This window comes from Eulemur rufifrons, chromosome 7 (assembly GCF_041146395.1).
Source record: "Eulemur rufifrons isolate Redbay chromosome 7, OSU_ERuf_1, whole genome shotgun sequence".
Classification (NCBI taxonomy): Eukaryota; Metazoa; Chordata; class Mammalia; order Primates; family Lemuridae; genus Eulemur; species Eulemur rufifrons.
The window spans coordinates 81,938,117-81,961,155 of NC_090989.1; the positions used below are offsets into that span (position 1 = coordinate 81,938,117).

Genomic DNA, 23,039 nt, shown 5'->3' on the forward strand with positions numbered 1-23,039 from the left:
AAAATTCCTAGGGATAAGGAAGGACATCACATAATTATAATAGAGTTAATCAACCAACTAGACATAACAATCCTAAATACATATTAACAACAGAGATCCAAAATATATTAAGTCAAAAATGATAAAACTGGACAAATAAAAATTATAGTTGAGGACTTCAACTCAATTTTTCTTGTTCTATCAACTCAGCAATTGATAGAACAAATAGAGAGAAAATTGGCAAAGATAACACCATCAACCAATTGAATGTAATTGACATTCATAAACTCCACCCAACAATAACAGAATATGCGTTTTCTTCAAGTGCACCAAGAGCATTAACCAAGACAGATAATATTGTGTTTTTTGTCATAAAACAAACTCAGCAAATAAAAAAATGGAAATCATATAAAGCATAGCCTCTGAATATAATAGAATTAAACTAAAACAAACCTAGTAATTCTAAGTTTTAGCTGCTAATGGTAGAGTTTGGTAGATAAGCTCTTGGGCTCAGGATTAAAATAAAAGTGAATTTGAATTCTGGTTCTATTACATACATTTTTTGGAACCTTGAACAATTTATTTAACTTCTGGTTGTCGTATTCTCTAATTTATAAAATGGGCTTAATAATTATCTATACATTACAATATTGTCGAGATTAAAGCGATGATAATACATTTACATAAAGTGTTTAGGACAGTTTCAGCACTTGTGTGCATTTTTTTTAAGAGGTGGGGTCTTGCTATGTTGCTGAGGCTGGACTTAAACTCCTGGGCTCAAGTGACTCTCTTGTCTCAGCCTCCTGACTGCAGGTGCATGCCATCATGCCTGACTCACCTGTACGTGTTTAATTAGCTACTACTATGGGGAGGAAGGAGCCTTTGTATGAGGCATGATTATTGGTAACAAGGGGTGGCAGCAGCTGTTTGATTTTAAAGTAATGAAAGATGTGATGAATTCCTTGCCATTGATCTAGCATAACTTACTTATTTTAACATTAATAACTTATTTTAACATTTTTCTTGGGTATCCACATTTGTCATTGTAAAAACATCTTTATTGGGGCGTGATGTTGGAGGGCTGGTGGTAGCAGCTTGGAGAGGTGTTCCTTGCTCTCTCCTCGGGCTCGCTCTTGCTCGTTTCCCCCAGCTCCGTTCGTCCCCCCCACCCCCCAACTCTCCTGTCTGTGGGAGTGTGTGCAAGGGTCGGGGTGGGCATGGTGGGAGGGAGGCATTCTTGTCCCGCTGAGCCCTGTGGAGGGAGGTGGAGGCTGCAAGGGACTCCGGGAAGCCATGGACTTTGACAGGCTGTAGGAGGTGCTGACAGATTTTGAGAAGGGGATGGGGAAAGGAAGTTTGTTCAGTCCTGGATCGGTTTCTTTGTCATGTAGCCAAGACTGGAGAAACAATGATTCAGTGGTCCCAATTTAAGGGCTATTTTATTTTCAAACTGGAGAAACTAAATGGATAATTTCAGAAGTTGAGTTCCCAAACCTCTGTTGAATATATTCTCTTTGATGAAATGAAGGAAAAGAACACTGAAAATTGTCACTGGATTTAATGTGACAATTAATGTGACAGTATCCCTTTTACTATTCAGTGATTATGTGAATTGTTAACAGATCCAAGGAGAAACTATACAGGAACAGACAAATTTCTCAGAGGAGTAGAAAAGAATGTGATGGCTGTTAGCTGTGCTTATCCTTCTTCAGAGAAAAACCATTCCAATAGTTTAAATCGAATGAATGGTGTTATGTTTCCTGGAGATTCACCAAGCTATGCTGAGAGGTGTAATATAATCCACCAAAGGTTTCTTTGTCAGCCCCCAAGACAACAAATGGTTTGCCTGAGAGCACAGGCAAAAAAGAGTCAAACTTACAGCCAAATGAAGAGAAAAATCACAGGGACTCTCTGACCTCTGAATCAGAATTTTCTTCAGTGAGCCCTGTAAAAAATAAACACCCAGATGAAGACACTGTGGAAGCTGAGGGGCATGAGGTAAAAAGACTCAGGTTTGACAAAGAAGGTGAAGTCAGAGAAATGGCCAAACAGCTGCCAGTGAAATTTCTTCAGTTATGGTAGAAGAAACAGAGGCATCATCTTCATCTCAGGATAAAGACAAAGAAAGTAGTTGTACCAGGCAGCACTGTACAGAAGACCATGAAGAAGAGGATGAAGAGGAAGAAGGCATTTAGAGACCATCTGTAAAAGGGTGGAGTAAGGAGATCCTCAAATTCTTTTTTTTTTTTTTTTCTATTTTTCCAAAAATAATTCTGTGGAACCTCAAATTCTTGTATTTATTATTTTCCTGAAATAAATTAACATAGTGGAACTCCTTGTAATGCTGATGTTGGACTTTTCTCCCACCTGTATGTAGTTGCTGAAGAATTTCAGGGGATATTATTTGAACTATAGAATATCTGAATTCCTGAAACTTATCTGTGGAGATATTTTAAAAATAAAATTTAACTACGATAACATTTGCTTATTTCCAGAGTCTTTTATGACATCAAGAGAAATGATCCCAGAAAGAAAAAATCAAGGAAAAGAATCTGAAGATGCCTTAACTGTGAATGAAGAGACTTCTGAGGAAAATAATCAAATGGAGGAATCTGATCTGTCTTAAGATGAGAAAGATTTGCTACATTCTGAAGGTAATGAAAACACAGACCCTGTAGTTCTTCTGAGTGCCACGAAACAGAAGAATTCATAGGATCCAATTCCTGCAAAACTGGAGAGATTCTCTCAGAATCATCTATTGAAAATGATGATGAAGCCACAGAAGTCACAGATGAACCAACGCAACGAGACTATTTGGAAACATTTAGATGCAGTATTTTACATACAATTCTGGTTTTGACACTGTATAAAACTTTTATGTAAAAGTGGACTTTTAGTTTTTACAAGAGAAGCAGGTTGTAAAATAAAGAGTTGTGCATGTAAGAACTGTGAATATCAGCTCCTCTGGGTCCTGCTTACCACTGACTTTTTTTTTCAGTCTGATCAAATCAGTGGTTTGTGTAGATTTTTTTTTTTTTAAATTTAGAATTCAACTTTTTATACTGAAAAGTAATAACTATAATTTTGAAAATTTTTTGAGATTATCACATTTAGTTTATCCATATGCAAAAAAGCTCTTTGTCAGGTTTGTTTCTGACAGTTCTAGCAGTTTTCATATTTTTGGTCATAGTTTCAACATTTTAACATGTGAATTATAGGGTTTCATGCTGGTTTCCAGATTTTATTGTTTGACTATGTACAATGGAACTTAAATCATATATACATATATGTAATACTCTAAGGGGGCAAATGTTATATTTTTCTGTTTCTATAGGAAAGAGATGAATACAGTGGATACTTTTTCTATTGGTAATGATTGAGTTCATTTCTTTCAGTAGACATTTTCTTTCTCTTCTGAGTAATTCAAATAAAACATGGCGCTTGTGAAACCCTGGAAATCTTAGGTCTGTTGAAATACCAGGTTAAACACATTCCAAGAGATCTGTTCAAACTGAAATTCTTTTGTATACTTCTGAGGTGCCTGAGAAAAAAAGACTTCATTATTTATGAGAAAATGTGCTTTGTCTTGGAAATTGTGTTCAAACATTAGCTTACTATCTTGTAGAATGAATGCTTATGAAGCTGACAGACCATCTCAGAAGAACTGGGCAGGTTCCTTGACCTTTTGCTTGCTTTTCTGAACATTGTGAATATTACACATTTCTTTCTAAATTATTCTAGAGTATGCAAATGTCAATGGTATGAAACACCACTGTACTGGAAGAATTAATATATTACTTTAGTAATGTACATGAACTAAATGACTGAAACTTTAGGGGTGCATAGTAACCACCATAATTTGTACAACATTTTGAAGTGCATTAAATATTTCTGTACACGTTTCTTTGACAGCCAGTGTTATATTTTTCAGATCAACACAAAGCACAATGATTACACTCAATATTTTCAAATTCGCATATTTAAAGTCATGCAAGCTGCAACTTCCTTGTCAACATTACTGGATGCCAAATTTATACCTGTTTCTTCAGCTGTACCTTTTGATATTTAGAATTTTTAAATTTCTGTAAAGTAGATTTTGTAGAATGTAATAAGTTTGCTGTCTTTGTGAGGTGGTATATAATTATATAATTTCTGTGTGTAACCTGAATGCTTGGGCTTTCAATATAATATTCATATAAAGCAGTAAATATTAATTTTATTTAAAAAACCACCAAAAAACAAACAAAAAAAACCACAACCCCATCTTTATTGTGGATGACACTGGGACTCATACACATTCCAGAGACCAAACTTTGCCTACCACTCACTGGTAGACCATATTTTTTGCAATTGACTCATATGGCCATCCCCTTGAGAGTCCCCACCTGATTGATTAATTTTGTTAATAAAAATGAAGACCAGGATTAGGAGAGAGGATTCATTCATTTGACATATTATTATTCAGCACCTACTTTGTAGCAGGCCCTATGTTAGATAATGGAGAAACAGCAGCAGAATTTATGGTCTACAGGTGAAGCAAGTACAGCAAATTATAATTAAATAAGCAACTATAATAAAAGGTATTGAATTGAAGTATAGTTTAATGGACAAAGAAGAATGCTTTGAGTTCAGTTTCCTTTACAGTTGCTATTCCATTACCCACCCTTGTAAACATTAAGGATAGAGAATTGGAGTAAATCAGAACAGCTGGCTGGGCTGGTGGATGATGGGGAGGGGAGGGAAGGGAAACATCCCTCACATGTGCCCTAGTGTGTTCATAATGGTGTCACAGGCCAAAAGATTAGAACACACCGTTAAAAGCTCACCACCCAGATCATTTTTCAAATTTAGAGATGCCAAAAGAATTTAAGATTCCAAAATTAGGATCTTCTTGGTTTCTCCAAGCAAATGTGCTTACTAGCATTGCTAATATGATTTTATGAGTATTTGTCAAAAGCTAACCTGAAGGAAAGACTATGTTTGTGAAAAGTAGAAAAAAATTTTATTGCAAAGAAAATCACTTTCTATAACTAGACTCTAATGTCATATTACATTGTGGTTTCCAATAATGTATCAGGAAACAGGTGTCTTATGAAGCCATAAAAAACAGAGATAGAACTCAACAGATGAAATGGGGTTGAATCAAATCTCATGTTCAGCATGTTTAAAAATGGTTTCTCAGATTAGGGAGGGCATAAGGAGCTAGACTAGAAAAGAAATACCAATGACTCAGATAACTGACTTTTTAACCATAACAGGGAGAAGTGTGACTTTAGTTTTGGAATCCTTGGGTAAATAGTTACAGAAAGACTAGGGACTTAAAATTAGTATGAGCATGGTCATTGGCTACTCTGTCAGACTTAGCACTTTGCTGTATGGGGCAATTAAATGCATTAAGAGGCTTGAATCAGTTTTATAAAAGGTTTCTAGTAGCAATGTGAAATTCTTTCTCGATGATAAATCTCTAAAGCTAGAAGAGCAGTGGCCAAACCCATTAATAAGAATACAATTTTTCTGGGTTGGTGATACCTTATGGATTGAGTATGACTGAATAAAAAAGAATAACTGTGTAGTCTATAAAGCTGTTGGACATTTTTAAAAATTAGAAGATTCCCAGAGGAGAACTTAAGACCTAACATCTGATCTTAGTTAAAATTCCACTGAACATTAGTATAACATTAGTATAACGTTTATAAAGTGTATGCAGGTACATTTATTCAATGCTTATAAGAACTGGTTAGATAGGTTATAATTTCCTTTTTTATAGATAATCAATCTGAAGCTCAGAGAGTTTATATGACTTACCAATGCTCAAATTACAGGCAAGTGGCAGGTTAGGAATTTCCCCCTTTTTGGATTCTTCAGCTTCATTGGAATAGGATATAATTTGAATATGTAAATAATCTCTATGAAAATATTATTTAAAAATGCAAAAATTTACCACCATTTTCAGAGATATCACGCCTAGATGAATACCAGGTAATTTTGGCAGGTGTGGTGGACGCTCGTAATCTTAGCACTTTGGGAGGCTGAGGCAGGCACATCACTTGAGGTCAGGAGTTTGAGAACAGTCTGAGGAAAAGCGAGACTCCAGTCTCCACTAAGAATAGAAAAAATTAGCCAGGCATGATGGCACAGGCCTGTAATCCCAGCTACTTGGGAGGCTGAGGCAGGAGGATCGCTTGAGCTCAGGAGTTTGAGGTTGCTATGAGTTAGGCTGTCGCCATGGCACTCTATACCAGGCAACAGAGCAAGAATCTGTCTCAAAAAAAAAAAAAAAAGAAAAGAAAGAAAGAAAGAAAAATTAGCCAGGGATCGTGGCACGCGCCTATAGTCCAGCTACTCCAGAGGCTGAGGCAAGAGGATTGTTCGAGCCCAGGAGTTTAAGGTTGTAGTGAGCTATGATGACACCATAGCATTCTATCCAGGGTGACCAAGCGAGACTCTTAACTCAAAAATAACAAAAACCAAACTACCAAGTAATTTTATGTCAAGTGTAGGTCACACCTTGAGATCTTGTTCCTCGATTTGATAAATTTAAACAAATGATTAGATTATTAATACTATTAATAAATGGCATTGAAAGGTATCATTTTGTTTTATTTACATAAGTAATATGATCTTATTGTAGAAAAGTTTGAAAGTAGTAATAAGCCAAAAGAAAGATTATCCAACCCTCAAATTTTTGTTCAGAGAAATCACTGATAAACTTTAGTGTATATCATTCTAGTGTTTAATATAGATGTATATACATATATAAACTAAAATGTATACATAAAGAAAAATACCCAAATCTATAAACATATAGATTTAAATATGCGCATTTAAAATACATGTACATTTTTAATTTATATGCATATATTTATATATACACACAAAATAATTGAGACTATTCTATATATTCTGCTTATATATTGAATTTTAAAAACTTACCATGGACATCTTTACATTAAATAATAATACATCTACACTATATTTTGTTATGACATTATTGGACACTTCAGATTGTTACTGTGAATAATACTGTGATGAATATCCTTGTAGTTATATCTTTTCCTAAATTCTCAGTTATTTCCCTAAGGCAAATTTCTAGGAGTGAGTTTTAATGCACATTGACAAATTGTCCTCTAGGAAGTGGTATTTCCACCAGCAGTGTATAAGAGTTCTTGTTTTCTCACATACAACATGAGTATTTTCAGCATGTCAGCTGGCATTCCTATGTGTTCACAGTTCTGTCCTACTGGGGATCTCATGTTCTAAATGGCTGGCTGATCCTGAGATACACATGGCTAAAGGAGTGACAGGCAGACCAGCTGGGTTGCAAGGTTTAAACAAGATAATCCACGTACAGCATATGGCAGAGTATCTACATGCAGTAAATGTTAAGTATATGGTAGCTATTTATTATCATCATGTTTTAGCTTGGAAACTTCCTCTTCATCTCCATCAGGAAAAGTCTTTCAGTGTCCAAAAAAAAAAATACAATCTCCTTTCTGATATCTTTTTTAATTTCTCAAAGTTTAATTTAGACCCTTTTTCTCTGCACTCAGCACACTTTATATATACTTCTGTTGTATGTCAGATCACACTGTAACATAATTATTCTTTTATCTCTTTGACTCTCTCAGTACATTGTTAAAGGCTTGTGAATAAGGACTATGTCTTATCTCTGCCCACAGCACTGGTCCTGACACTTGGTAGCAATGCAATAAATGTTTGTTAACGTGAGTGAATGGATGAAAAAGCAAATGAATAAAAATTTTGCTTTTCAGATGAGTGACTCAAGACTTCCTCAGTACTCTTCATCACAGGATTTAAGGTATGGAAGAAAGTGGATAAGGACTATCTATGATCTTAGTTCCTTGGATGTTGGCAATAGAATTAAGAAAGCTCTGAGGAAAACTCTGGTTGAGGGTGTTATGGGAAGTGTCATCACAATACTTGTGATGTGTGGGTAAGAGCTCCTTCATTTCTGCTTGTGTAGTTGGATTATGTCATCGAAGAAGAGAAACTTGCCAACTTCTCCGAAGGAGGGAAAGCTAGCATATTCTCGTGGGGATGCCTACCCAGATTACATTCCTTTTCCCTAATTCACATGGGTATGCCATTTTAGTACTGTAATTCTACCACTTCCTGGCCATAACTGATTGAGTGAGGGTAGACACCTGACTCAGTAGGAGCCAATCCATTCATTGTACTGAATCAATTAGATTCTGTCCCTTGGGAATTAGGACTCAGAGCCTCGCTGGGCTCTGTCCTTTAAATCTGATGAGATACCCTTAGATTAATTTCAAAAGTGTTTCATTTTTACATGCTATTCAAGTGGTGTTTGTTACTTTTAATCCGAGGAATTTTGACCAAGGCAGTAGGATGGTTGATTTTACATGTATAGTAGTGCTTTGAAAAGTATTATCTATCATATTAATAGTAGTGCTAAGGTTCTGTCCCAAAAGACATGTCAGAAGGGGTCCTGATGGTTGAGTGCCTTACGGGCACTTCAGCTAAGGGGTCAAGCTGGAGCTCAAAAACATCCTGTATTGACTATGATTCAGATGGGTGTTGGGGTATACCCTGGCCCCGTGCTGACCCTCATGGAGCCCTGGGAATCTCAGAATTTCTGGACTAGCCTTTCATCTTAGCACATTGGTAGAGATAAGGATTACGATCCTTTGACTTGGAAACAGCCTGCTGATATAAAGGGGAAAGCTGCAAGGCTTGTGAAATTCCTGGGAAAAATTTAAAAATATCCCTATGACTTATCATTTAGACTTTTGAGAGTGAAAGCGACAATATTAATAGTTACAGCAGAAAAACAGTCATAAAGTGGAACTGTCTTTGGCAAACAGGACTATAGTGTCACCATATCTCTGGGCGATTTGCAGTGATTTACGTATATATTTAATTAATAAAGGTCATAAAAACTGGTATTTATTTATTTATTTTTATAATTTTTTTATTTTTGAGACAGAGTCTTACTCTGTTGCCCAGGCTAGAGTGACATGGCGTCCGCCTAGCTTACAGCAACCTCAAATTCCTGGGCTCAAGCAATCCTTCTGCCTCAGCCTCCCGAGTAGCTGGGACTACAGGCATGTAGCACTATGCCCGGCTAATTTTTTTCTGTATATTTTTAGTTATCCAGATAATTTCTTTCTATTTTTTTAGTAGAGACAGAGTCTCACTCTTCCTCAGGCTGGTCTCGAACTCCTGAGCTCAAACGCTCCACCCGCCTCAGCCTCCCAGAGTGCTAGGATTACAGGTGTGAGCCACTGTGCCTACCCTGGTATTTATTTTTATTTGGGAGAACTCACATTATTATTGTTTTAAAAACAAATCCTTATTCATTATAGACAAAAATTATAAAATGTAGATATACAGGAAGAAGGCAATAAAAAATAACCTGTCACCCATCTCTTAAGGATAATGACTGTTAATATTTTGTCATACATCTTTCTATATTTTTCTATTTATTCATATAATAAATTTAAATAAAAATTAGACCATATTGTACATATTATTGTATAAATTGCTTTTTAATGTCCTTTCCATGTCTACATAATTTTTAATGATTATTTTCTGATTTATTTATTATGTGCCACAGCTCATTTAATAATCCCTATTCTGGGCCATTTAGACTGTCTCCAGTTTTACTATTTGTGCTTTAAAAGACCACTCATTCTCTTGAGATATTTTTTCTCATGAAATGAATGTGGGGTAGTAGAGAGATGGTTTGTACACAGGATCATGCCCTCAGAGACCTCTCAGTTTAGAAACCCACTATGAACTGTATACATAAGCCTATTAAGACATTTGTAACCGGTCACTAAATCAAATGTAAGTTTTTTCTTTTTTTTTTCCCCTTCTTTCTTCCAGGAGGACAATGGGAAGCATTTGGAAGCAGGGCCTGTGCACCCCCTTGTGTCACCTGGGTGGAATGTGCTGCCTGCAGTCCCTCTCTGCATAAGAACAGGCCTTGCCAGTGCTGAGGAGGAAGTAGGCTTTGCAGAGGACACCGTAAGGGAAATCAAAACACAGAAAAAGACAGTGTAATTTCTCTTTATATCCGTAGGGATTTTCTGTACCATGAAGTGATCTTGACTTTTGAGTATATTATTAGATAAGATTTTCTTTCTATTGTAGACCACCTTTGGTACAATGCCATTTTGTATAAACAAAAAAAATTTTTTGACAGTAGCATATTCATTAAAAAGTATACAGCAATTATTGTAACAAAAGAGATAACAATTGTTAACATTTTGATGTATTTTCTTCTAGTATTTTTCCTGCATATACAGATTTATACATATATGTATGTAAATTATATAGTAGATAGTATACTATTATAAGGATTTGCCTCTGCCTTTTTTATTTTTTAATTTTTTTAATTTTTTTTTTTTTTTTTAGACAGAGTCTCACTCTGTTGCCCAGACTAGAGTGCAATGGTGTCAGCCTAGCTCACAGCAACCTCAAACTCCTGGGCTCAAGCAATCCTACTGCCTCAGCCTCCCAAGTAGCTGGGACTACAGGCATGCGCCACCATGCCCGGCTAATTTTTCCTACATATTTTCAGTTGTCCAGATAATTTCCTTCTACTTTTTAGTAGAGACGGGGGTCTTGCTCTTGCTCAGGCTGATCTCGAACTCCTGACCTCGAGCGATCCTCCCGCCTTGGCCTCCCAGAGTGCTAGGATTACAGGCGTGAGCCACCTCGCCCGGCCTGCCTCTGCCTTTTTAAAAAATTTATGTATTCATTTCATTAGAGAATTAGGTAAACCTCAGATTACAAAGCCAAGGCCAAAATAATTTTGCAGTTAGAATGTGTTCAAGAAACCAGTCACAATTTAACTGGATTAGACTTCAACACAGAGATGATGTGTTCCTCCAAACAACTTTCACTTAGGAAGATTACATTCCTCCAATATGTCAAAAGATGATAAATACACTTTCTTCTTTCTTGATGGACCAACACTATTTCTTTTTTGCTGCTCTTTTCCCTTCTCCTTTCCTTGGTTTTCTCTTTCCATGAAGCTTCTTGAGATGCATTTGCTCATCTCTAAAATCCTGATGCTGGAGAGGCCAAGAAATCGGAGTGTTCCCATGAGTGCAAGATAAGTGTTGTGATTTGGATACCAGTTGTAAGTCTCCTTCCTCTTTGCCAAAGGCTGTTCACTAAACAGTTTCAACACTTTCTTGGACTTGGAATCAGTAAGCCTGGCAACTTCACCAAATAGGCGGGCACTTAGAGGAGACACGTGCAAGGCACATTCTGAAAGTGAAGATATTTCTTGAGCAGCAAGCAGAAAGAGTCCCTGGACCTGACCTTCCACACCCGTGTGCCCTCCTCCTAGAAGGCCTCTTGCTTTTTTTTTTAACTTGACATTAAATTGTTATCATAGGAAAGTCAGATTCCATATCTATTTTGTTAACTGATAAATCTCCAGTGCCTAGCAGAATACATGGCATGTAGTAAACCCTTGATAAATATTTATTTGATTACTGAATTTTACTATGTCTTATAATTTAACCTAACTATTCCCCTGTTGTACCTGATTTCCAGGTTGTTCACTATTGTAAATCACATAATGATGAACTTTTTTGTGCATAAAGCTTTTTCATTCCTTCACAGTGGAGGAGGGGGAAAAAAAAAGCATTTTCAACCTTCCTGATTTTTTTCCCTTCTTGTTATATTTCTTGAATGCAATGATTAGATCAAAAGGAATAAAAAGTACTAATGCTCCAATTCCCTGTTGCCAAGTTGCTTTCCAATTCACACAAACACCAGCAGCGCCTATGAGTAAATGGCAGAGCTACAAACCCAAGTAAGATCTCCGCTCAAAAGCCTGGGTTCTTGAAACTATTCTATGCTGCCTCTCCATTGATCTAGTTAAATAATTGATTGAAAAATTATAAACTAAATATTTTGATTAATTAATTCTGATTTATCAAGCCAATAATTCTAGCACAAAAAGAAAAGTGTGAGTTTGGCAGGGCTTTTCCTTGATGAAGCCATTCTAGCTCATGATAACAGGGCCACCATTAGTCCACATGGCACCTTTGTGTGGCTTAGAAAAAGAACACTTCTCCAAGATATTTTGATGCCTTCTGCAGAAAAATTATCTTAATAAATACATAAATATATGAATATAGAAGTGTGAATTGCACTCTCTAGAGCTATAAGGCACAAAACCTGGACAACTCTATTTTCTAAGCCCTTGAGAATCCTCTTTTTAATCCAGACTAGAATTGTGTGAGGATATAATGTCAAGTTAAGTAAACTATGTTTTCTGGAAGTCTCTTTTTGAAAGTGATGACAACTTTCGTCCTTCTTTTAATCTCTTGGCTCCTCTCCAAGTCTCTTTGTTTTTAAAATATTTCTGTAATCTCAGCTATAAATTCTGCTTTGGAATCATAAATCCTCTCAGCTTAGAAAGCAATGGTGGAAAATGTCATTTTATAATAAAATGACTTCTTTTTAAATACTTACAAACTATAATTTTAAAAAGAGAAAGCCAGTTTCATGTCTATATTTTCATTTGAAATAACTTTAAAAACATAAATTTATTAGAAAAGTATTATTGATAGTTTTATTTCTGTAAGGTATTCATCCAGAGAATTTCTATCTGTTATCTATTTGAAAATTTGGCCCTTACAAGACGAGTTTCCATCAACTTTAAAAGTATATTTGGGCAGTATGGACATTTTAATGATATTGATTTTACCAATCCATGAGCATGAGATGTTTTTCCATTTGGTTTGTGTGATTTATGATTTCTTTCATCAGTGTTTTGTAGTTCTCCTTATAGAGATCTTTTGCTTTCTTGGTTAAGTATATTCCTAGGTATTTTATTTTCTTTGTAGCTATTATAAATGGTACCGAGTCCTTGATTTGACTCTCAGATTGACTGTTATTAGTATATAAACATGGTACTGATCTGTGTACATTGATTTTGTAAGCTGAGACTTCACTGAATTTATTTATCAATTCTTGGAGTCTTTTCGTGGAGTCTGTAGAGTTTTCTAGATACAAGAAATCATCACATCATCGGCAAACTGGGATAGTTTGACCTTTTCTTTCCTGATTTGGATACCCTTGATTTACAGATTTAATGCAATCTCCATCAAAATACCAACATCATATCTCACAGATCTAGAAAAAATAACTCTACTCTTCATTTGGAACTGAAAAAGAGATTGAATAACCAAAGCAATCTTAAGCAAAAAGAACAAATCTGGAGGCATCATATTACCTGACTTCAAATTAGACTGCAAGGCCATAGTAACGAAAACAGCATGGTACAGGTATAAACATAGACACACACACCAATGGAACAGAATAGAGATCCCAGAAATAAAACCATATAGCTATGACCAACTGATTTTTGACAAAACAGACAAAAACATACACTGAAGAAAGGAAGCCCCGTTCAATAAATGGTGCTGGAAAATTGGATAAACACATGCAGAAGAATGAAACAGGATCCCTATCTCTCACCTTATACAAAAATTAACTCAAGATGGATTAAAGACCTAAATGCAAGACCTGAAACCATAAAAATTCTGGAAGGAACCCTAGGAAAAACTCCTCTAGACATGGGCCTAGGAAAAGAATTTATAACTAAGACCCCAAAGGCAAATACAACAACAAAAATAAATAAATCGGACTTAATTAAATTGGAAAGTTTCTGCAAAGCAAAGGAAATAGTCAATAGAGCAAATATACAACCTACAGAATGGGAGAAAATATTCACAAACTATATATCTGACAAAGGGCTAATACACAGAATCTATAAATAGCTCAAATAAATCACCAAGAAAAAAACAACCCCATTAAAAAGTGGGCAAAAGACATGAACAGTTTTTCAAAAGAAGATAGAAAAGTGGCCAAAAAATATATGAAAAAATCTCAACATCACTAATCATCAGGGAAATGCAAATTAAAACAACAACAACATACCACCTTACCCCTGTCAGAATGGCCATTACTAAGAAGTCAAAAACAATAGATGCTGGCATGAATGCAGAGAGACAGGAATCCTTATATACTGTTGGTGGGACTGCAGGTTAGTGAACCCTCTATGGAAAACAGCATGGAGATTCCTCAAAGAAATGAATGTAGACTTACCATTCAATCTAGCAATTCCACTATTGGGTATCGATTCAAAAGAAAATAAGTCATTTTCTAAAAAAGTCACTTGCACTTGAATGTTTATTGCAGGACAATTCACAATTGCAAAGATGTGGAATCAACCTAAGTGCCCATTAATTGATGAGTGGATAAAGAAAACATGGTGTATATATAAACCATGGAGTACTACTCGGCCATAAAAAGGAGTAAAATAATGTCTTTTGCAGCAACTTAGATGGAACTGGAGACTATTATCCTAAGTGAAATATCTCAGAAATGGAAAAACAAACACCACACGTACTCTCTAATAATTCGGAGCTAAACAATGGGCAAACATAGGCACAAAGAAATGTAAAACACATTGAACACCAAGAAGGGGGAAGGCAGGAGGGGGTGAGGGGTAAAAAACTTACCTATCAGGTACAATGAACACTATTTTGGTGATGGGCACACTAAAAGCCCCGACTTAAGCCTCATACAAGTACCTACATAACAGAAACATTTGTACCCCTTAATGTTTTAAAATAAAAAGATAAAAACAAAAGAATGGAGGCTGAGTACGTTGGCTCATGCCTGTAATCCTAGCACTTAGGGAGGCCAACGTAAGAGGATCACTTGAGGTCAGGAGTTCGAGACCAGCCTGAGCAAGAGTGAGACCCTGACTCTACAAAAACATAGAAAAATAAGCGAGGCATGGTGGCATATACCGGTAATCTCAGCTACTCATGAGGCTGAGGCAGGAGAATCCCTTGCGTCCAGGCTGCAGTGAGCTATGATGATGCCACTGTACTCTAGCCAGGGTGACAGAGTGAGAACCTGTCTCAAGGAAAAAAAAAATAATAAGAATAGGAGTTGAAGAAGTGGAGACAGTAAGTCTTTCTAGGAGTTTAGTTGTAAAGGGATACAGAAAAATGGACTATTATCTGGAGGGGCAATTGGGATGCATATATACAATTTTTATTTGTCAGTTAATAAAATCAGTTAATTAAGGAAAAAAGTATATTTGCTTAGCTGGCTGTGCTGGTGCATGTATGTAGTCCTAGATACTTGGGAGGTTGAGGCAGGAGGATTGCTTGAGCCCAGAAGTTTGAGGCTGCAGTGAGCTATGATTGCATCAGTGTACCCCAGCCTGGGTGATAGAGACCCCTATGTCAAATAAATAAATAAATAAATAATAAAAAGAAGTATATTTGATATTCAGCCTTGACAACTCTGCTTCCAAATGTAAATTTGTGAATAGATTGTATTACAGAGATATTGTTATACAAATTTTTTTCTATAAATATTTCATTATCACTGGTCTGACAAGTTGAACAATTATAAAGACATCTGTACATTGATTTTTAATCATTGAAATGTAGTTAAAGTATTTCTATGCTGAAAGAAAAATTTTTAAGGGGTTATTTTATTTAAAATAACATCCTGAGATCTTTTTTCCATAGCAGATAGAGAATACATTTCTTTGAGAACAGCTTTTTCGCCTCTATTTTGTTCTGCTGCTGCCATCTAGAGTAAAAGTGAAGCAAAGGAAGCAGACCTCAACCAAGCGATGCAGATTTCAGATTCAACCAGAAACACAGCATAGCTTTTTAAAAGGAGTTTTATGTTTAATTGACAAATAATAATTGTGTATATTTATGGAGTAAAATGTGATGTTTTTGATACATGTATACATTGTGAAGTGAGCAAATTAGACTGATTTACATATCCATCACCTCACATACTTGTCATTTCTTTGTGGTGGGAACATTTTAAATCCACTCTTTTAGTGATTTTGAAATATACAATATGTTATTATTAACTGTAATCACCCTGCTGTGCAGTAGATCACCAGAACTTATTCCTCCTGTTTAACTGAAACTTTGTACCCTTTTTACACTTTGACCAACATTTCCCCTTTCTCCATCTTCCCCAACCCCCTCACCCTTTGGTAACTCCTACTCTATTTTTTTTTTTTTAAAGAGACAGGGTCTCCCTCTGTCATTCAGGCTGGAGTGCAGTGGTGCAATCATAGCCCACTGTCAACTTCAACTCCTGGGCTCAAGTGATCCTCCTTCCTCAGCCTCCTAAGTAACTGGGCATATAGGCGCATGCCAACACGGACGTTTAATTTTCTTTGTGTGTGTGTGGAGACGGTGGTCTCACTATGTTGTCCAGGCTGGCCTTGAACCCCTGGCCTGAAGAGATCCTCCCACCTTAGCCTCCCAAAGTGCTGGGATTACAAGTGTAAGCTACCGCACCTGGCCTCAATTCTCTTCTTTATGAGTTCAATTCTTTCAGATTCCACCTATAACTGAGATCATGTCATATTTATCTTTCTGTGCGGAGCTTATCTCATTTAGCATAATGTTCTCTAGATTCACTCATGTTGTTGCAAATGACAACATTTTGTGGGTTTTCGTAAGGCCAAGTAGTATTCCACTGTATGTATATATCACATTTTCTTTATCCATTCATTTGTTGATGGGCACTTAGGTTGATTCCATATCTTGTTATTGTGAATAGTGCTGCAACAAACATGGGAGTGCAGGTGTCTCATTGACATACTGATTTCAATTCCTTTGCATATATAGCCAGTAGTGGTATTTCTGGACCACAGAGTAAGTCTATTTTTAGTTTTTAGAGGAACCTCCATACAGCTTTCCATAATAGCTGTACTAATTTATATTCCCACCAACAGTGTACAAGGTTTCCCTTTTCTCTGCATCCTCACCAACACTTATCTGTCATCTTTTTGATAGTAGCCATCCTAACAGATATGAGGTGATATGTCATTGTGATTTTAATTTGCATTTCCCTGATGATTAGAGATGTTGAGCATTTTTTCACATACTCACTGGCCATTTGTACATCTTCTTTTGAGACATGTCTGTTCAGGTCCTTTGCCTATTTTTTAATTGGTTATTTGTTTTCTTACTATTGAGTAGTTTAAGTTCCTTATATAATAGGTCCATATAGTAGTGAAACATTTAAAAAAAATAAGAGGAGAAAATTGTAGTATATTGTGGCTTTTCTTTCTCTGCCCCACCTCCAAAGGTGGGGTCTGCTGCACCCAGCACGAAAGTCCTCAGGCTGGGGGATGGGTGTTGCCTGAAACTGCCACGTGTAGCAGCATCGCTGGGCTGGGGACCCCAAAGATGGACCCTGAAGAACTAGCATTGGGGGTGAGCACTCAAGAGTCTGCCAAAACCGATCCGGTGGGCTGAATCAATAGGCCTCCAACTATTTTTCAGCACCAGGGTCCCACAGATTCATGCCAGCAGCATAGAGAAAGTGGCTTTTCTTGCTTCTTCCCACCTCCAAGGGCAGAGTCTGCCTGGCTTGGCACGAAAGTCCCCGGGCTGGGGGAGGGTTGTTGCCCGAAACCACCGTGTGCTGCAGTGTCTCTGGGCTGGGGACCCCGAAGATGGTGGCCTCCCACCCCTGGAGAGCTAGCATTGGGGGTGGCCGCTCAAGAGTTGGCAGAAGCCTGTCTAGTGGGCTGAATCAACAGACCACCAGCTGTCACCTCTGCATCACAGTCTTTCAGTCTCACATCTAACTAGCAGAGGTCCCTGCTCCTTTTGTCCCGTCCTGAGCTGGCTGAATCACCAGTGGTTTCCAGTTTTGGTGTTCACCTCCTGTATTCTGGTCCTGCCGATCATCAGAGGCAAGGTACCTACCTCCAAACTCTCTTGCATGGTCGCAGCTGTGGGACTTAACCACTGAAACCAGTCTCTCCCCTGCCCAGTGTGGTCCCAGCACAGAGCACGGAAGAGTTCAAAATGTTTCCTGCTATTGTCTCTTCCACAGAGCTTGTCGTCTGGTGCCATGGCTTTGCACCGACTTCAGGTGCGTCCCTGTCTGAGTGGGTGTGGAGGTCTGTGGGGGAGCTGGGCGTCCTCCTGTGGGTCAGATTGCACTGTGCTGGCTGGCCAGGTGGCCGGCCCGTATTGTATTTCTCACGTTCCAGTCTTTGCAAACGTATCTCCCTTTCACCTTCTTTCCTGTACTGCGTATCCCATGCTGTTTCTCTGTAGAGTCACAGTGCTGTTCTCAGTGGTAGGGGGAATGATCCACTCGTGTGTAGCCCTCCGAGTTCTTCACCTCCTTCTCTGGGAGCAGTGAGCCAGGAGGCCACCACTAATCCGCCATTTTTTTCAGAAGCTCTCAAAACAATTTAATGTGGAATATTGTTGTAATGGCATTAAAAATCACACAAATAGAGCAGTCTACAGTTCAGCCTATTACATAGTCATGAGACTTGAATCTGCTACTACTATTATCACCAATCTCATTTAAACCATACTTATCAGATGGCGTGTTTTAACAAACCATAATAAATTTCTGAAGTGCAAGCATGCCACCAGTATTGAAGTCGTAATATCTTTTTTTAGTTTTTATTTTTTTATGAGAGATTAATTGATTCAATTAATTTTACCTTGAGATTATTAAAAATAATAAATGATTCATTTAGCACAAGATGTATTAAACTATCTCATTTTTGCAATTTTGAGAAATTTATTTTTCTAATTCAAACTATTTTTAAGAATATATTTTGAAAATTTTTTTTTTTTTTTTTTTTGAGACAGAGTCTCACTCTGTTGCCCAGGCTAGAGTGAGTGCCGTGGCGTCAGCCTAGCTCACAGCAACCTCAAACTCCTGAGCTCAAGCGATCCTACTGCCTCAGCCTCCCGAGTAGCTGGGACTACAGGCATGCGCCACCATGCCCGGCTAATTTTTTTCTATATATATTTTTAGCTGTCCATATAATTTCTTTCTATTTTTAGTAGAGATGGGGTCTCGCTCTTGCTCAGGCTGGTCTCGAACTCCTGAGCTCAAACGATCCGCCCACCTCGGCCTCCCAGAGTGCTAGGATTACAGGCGTGAGCCACCGCGCCCGGCCTGAAATTTTTTAAAAATTGCAGTAAAATATTCATAACATAAAATTTGCCAATTTAACTATTTTTAAGTGTATAGTTCAGTAGCAAGAAAGGCATTTATATTGTGCAACCATCACCACCATTCATTTCCAGAATGTTTTTCATCTTCCAAAACTGAAACTCTATACCCCTTAAACAATAAATACCCATTTTTTCCCTCAGCCTCTGGCAAGAAGTTGTGATATTTTTATTGTCAATATGGAATAGTTAAATATATCTAACTAGTTAGATGATAACTGAATAACTAAATAACTCTAAGTGGAGCAAAAGGTAGAACAACAATAATGAAGAAAAGGAAATTAAAAAGTCTGGCCAAATCAGGTCAAGTCCAAATCTTAAAAACAACAATATATGGTTGACTCACTTTTTTTGTCCATTTCACTCTATGTCTTTTGACTGGAAAGTTTAGTCCATTTGCAGTCAATGTTACTATTGATATGCTTCTGCCATGTTATTATTTGCGTTTTTGTGTTCCTTACTTTCCTATCTCCTTCCTGTCTTCCTTTTAAAAGTGATTTTCCCTGGTAGTGTGTTTTAATTTCTTACTTTTTAATTTTTGTGTATCTGTTGTAGGTTTTTTGATTTGAGGTTATTATGAGGATTGCAAAAAATATTTGATAATGAATTAGTTTAAACATATGACAACTGTGTTTACAAACAAGCAAGCAAAGACAGATCTAATAGATTTTCTACCCTTTAACTCCAACCCCTTCTACTTTTTAAATTTTTTGCTGTTTTCATTCATACCTTTTTATACTGTCTTTCAAAAAATTGTTGATTTGTTTTTGATAGGTTTGTCTTTTAGTCTTCCTACTCAAGATACAAGTGGTTTATGGACCACAATTATAGCAATAGAGTATTCTGTATTTGTGTACTTACCGTTACCAGTTAGTTTTATACCTTCAGGCGATTAATTATCATTTATTAATGTCCTTTTCTTTCGGATTAAAGAACTCCTCTTAGCATTTCTTGTAGGACAGGTCTGGTGTTGATGAAATTCCTCAGCTTTTGTTTGTCTGGGAAAATCTTTATTTTTCTTTCATGTTTGAAGGTTATTTTTGCAGGATATAATATTCTAGGATCAAGGTTTTTTATTGCCTCAGCACTTTAATATATTATGGCACTCTCTCCTGGTCTACAATGTTTCCCTTGAGAAGTCTGCTGCCAGACCTATTTGAGCTCCTTTGTATGTTTTTTTTTTTCTTTTTTATTGCTTCCCTTAGGACTTTTTCTTTTCTTTTCTTTATTTATTTTTTTTTTTATTTCAGCTCATTATGGGGGTACAAAAGTTCAGGTTATATATATTGCCCATGCCCCCCCATCCCCCCGAGTCTGAGCTTCAAGCGTGTCCATTCCTAGACGGGACCTTTTCTTTATCCATGACCTTTGGAAGTTTGGTTGTTAAAGGCCTTGTGGTAGTCTTGTTTTGATTAAATCTGCTTGGTATTCTATGACCTTCTTGTACTTGAACATTGATATCTTTCTCTCAGTTTGGAAAGTTCTCTGTTATTATTTCTTTTCTTTTTTTTTTTTTTGAGACAGAGTCTCACTCTGTTGCCCAGGCTAGAGTGAGTGCCGTGGCGTCAGCCTAGCTGACAGCAACCTCAAACTCCTGAGCTCAAGCGATCCTCCTGTCTCAGCCTCCCGAGTAGCTGGGACTACAGGCATGCACCACCATGCCCGGCTAATTTTTTCTATATATATTTTTTAGCTGTCCATATAATTTCTTTCTATTTTTAGTAGAGATGGGGTCTCGCTCTTGCTCAGGCTGGTCTCGAACTCCTGAGCTCAAACGATCCGCCCACCTCGGCCTCCCAGAGTGCTAGGATTACAGGCGTGAGCCACCGCGCCCGGCCATGTTATTATTTCTTTGAATGGACTTTCTACCTCAATCTCTCTCTCTCTACCTCCTTTTAAAGCCAATAACTCTTAGCTTTGCCTTTTTGAGGCTATTTTCTAGATCTTTTAGGTATGCTTCATTCTTTTTTTTTTTCAGTTTGTAAATCTCCCAATGCTTCTCTTTATTCTCCACCATCTAGAAAATCCAGAGCAAAAAGAACATATATGATAAAAACAAAGGAAACCAGGAAGAGCTATTTTAATTTTCTATTAAACAATCTTCTAAAAGCATTATTGTATCCCATATCTTACTGAATATAAGAAATAACATTAGTATTAGAAAAACTAGGAAAAAAGATAAATGCAGATAATTAAACTCACATGAAAAAGGAAACTATAACAAAAGACTGAGAGCTTTATAAATTTAAATGAGATATAATTTAAAAACTATGCATCTCTAAGCAAATTTTATTTGTTCAGTTATTTTTAACAACAGTGTTTTATGACTCTAATACACTGATTTTTCAAGAAGGAAACCCATTTTTAAAAATTTTAAAATATTTTTATTTTAAAAATAGGCCTGCATTCAGTTACACATTCCCCCCAAGTTGTGATCATATTACTTTTATTTTGATTTGCGAAGAAAATGCTGTTTCTGTTGGCAGGAAATGCAAAATTTTTAAGTTTTTTTTTGTTTTTTTTTTTAATCCCGGTACAGAATTTTAAGAACTATTAATGAGAGACTGATTAAGGTCATTAAGTGCACAACTAATTACTGACCGGCTATTGGTATTGTTTCTTCCCTTGTTCTCTCCAAGGAAAACTCTTAAACTGAATCTTCAGCAGAATAATCCTTAAATATACTTTATAAGCAAAACAAGAGCTTTTGTTTACATAATTTTTTGGATTTTACGTTCCTAATTTTATTCTGAAACTCAATTTTACCCCAAACCATAATTACCATATTAACTTTGTAACGCACAGTTGTATGCAATTCAGCAAAGTAGCAGTGCACCACCAGGCTCTATTCGCCCAGAGCATAGGAAAAATAGGATTGGTTATACCCATTTAAAAACAAATCTATCTTGCACAATTTGCCAATTGTAGTCTCAGTCTAAATTCTGATAATGAAATATATGGATATGTATCTATATATTTCATCTTGATTTTCAAAAGTAGTAAAAGGGAGTTCTTCAGAGCTTAACTTTGCCTGGCTGAAGCTGAAGATTTTGTAACTTCATAGCCAGACCCATATTTCCAGTGATTTTCAATTTGCCTTGAAAGAAGGCCGACTGAGGATTCATTTTACCAGTCATTAAAGCCAGTAAGTCGGAGTCAGCCATTGTGATTGTGCAGTCAGCCTTCTTATCTGAGTTAGGAAGCACTGATCCTTTGCCGTTCTTCACATCTACCACCCAGGTGGCTTCTTTACCCCCAGGGCCATCCTTCACCTTGAAGGCAAAAATACCACCGATTTTCTTCACAAACTGTTCCCCTTCCTCTCCAAGCTTCTTCTCAATCTCCTTAAAGACAAGATTTGCCTTAAATCCATCACCTGGAGAGCTGGTTGGAGCAGCCTCAATTTGATGAGTTCTAAAACAACTGGCAGCTTCGGGAAAACCCATCTTGTAGATCGTTACAACGGCGGCTCCTCCAAGGCCTATATTGTGCTGCAGAGCCACCTTTGCACCGGGAACTTGCCTCTTTCCGGCTTCCCCTCTCAGCTGCCAGCAGAGTTCAGCACACTGGGCAGGTATGCTTCATTCTTTTTATTTTTTTTTTTTTTGTTGAGACAGAGTCTCACTTTGTTGCCCAGGCTAGAGTGAGTGCCGTGGCGTCAGCTTAGCTCACAGCAACCTCAGACTCCTCGGCTTAAGCGATCCTACTGCCTCAGCCTCCCGAGTAGCTGGGACTACAGGCATGCGCCACTATGCCCGGCTAATTTTTTCTATATAGATTTTTAGTTGTCCATATAATGTCGTTCTATTTTTAGTAGAGACGGGGTCTCGCTCAGGCTGTTCTCGAACTCCCGACCTTGAGCAATCCACCCGCCTCGGCCTCCCAGAGTGCTAGGATTACAGGCGTGAGCCACCGCGCCCGGCCGCATTCTTTTTAATTCTTCTCTTTTGACTATGTATTTTCAAACAGCCTATCTTCAAGCTAATTTTTTCTTCTGCT

General features: G+C 37.2%; 1 protein-coding gene and 2 pseudogenes across 2 annotated transcripts; 1 reads left to right on the forward strand and 2 right to left on the reverse strand.

Annotated features, from left to right (window-relative positions):
• The first annotated feature begins 1,724 nt into the window (after positions 1-1,724).
• Positions 1,725-2,862, forward strand: LOC138385760 (serine/threonine-protein phosphatase 4 regulatory subunit 2 pseudogene; annotated as a pseudogene).
• An 8,081-nt stretch (positions 2,863-10,943) lies between these two features.
• On the reverse strand, positions 10,944-17,912 carry LOC138385761 (small ribosomal subunit protein mS33-like; annotated as a pseudogene).
• A 3,653-nt stretch (positions 17,913-21,565) lies between these two features.
• LOC138386463 (sterol carrier protein 2-like) lies at positions 21,566-22,559 on the reverse strand. Of its 2 annotated transcripts, XM_069472883.1 has the most exons (2): positions 22,346-22,559; positions 22,111-22,230 (listed from the first exon to the last, which is right to left on the reverse strand). In XM_069472883.1, exons 1-2 carry the CDS (start codon positions 22,484-22,486, stop codon positions 22,177-22,179), a joined length of 195 nt encoding a protein of 64 aa, XP_069328984.1. In that variant the 5' UTR covers positions 22,487-22,559; the 3' UTR covers positions 22,111-22,176. The 2 variants fall into 2 exon arrangements, with proteins under 2 accessions (XP_069328983.1, XP_069328984.1); XM_069472882.1 differs by having other exon boundaries at positions 21,566-22,559.
• Positions 22,560-23,039: the final 480 nt, after the last annotated feature.

Bases quoted from the DNA above. Each gene is read 5' to 3' on its own strand.
- LOC138386463 (XM_069472882.1), bottom strand. From the start codon at position 22,486: ATGGGTTTTCCCGAAGCTGCCAGTTGTTTTAGAACTCATCAAATTGAG.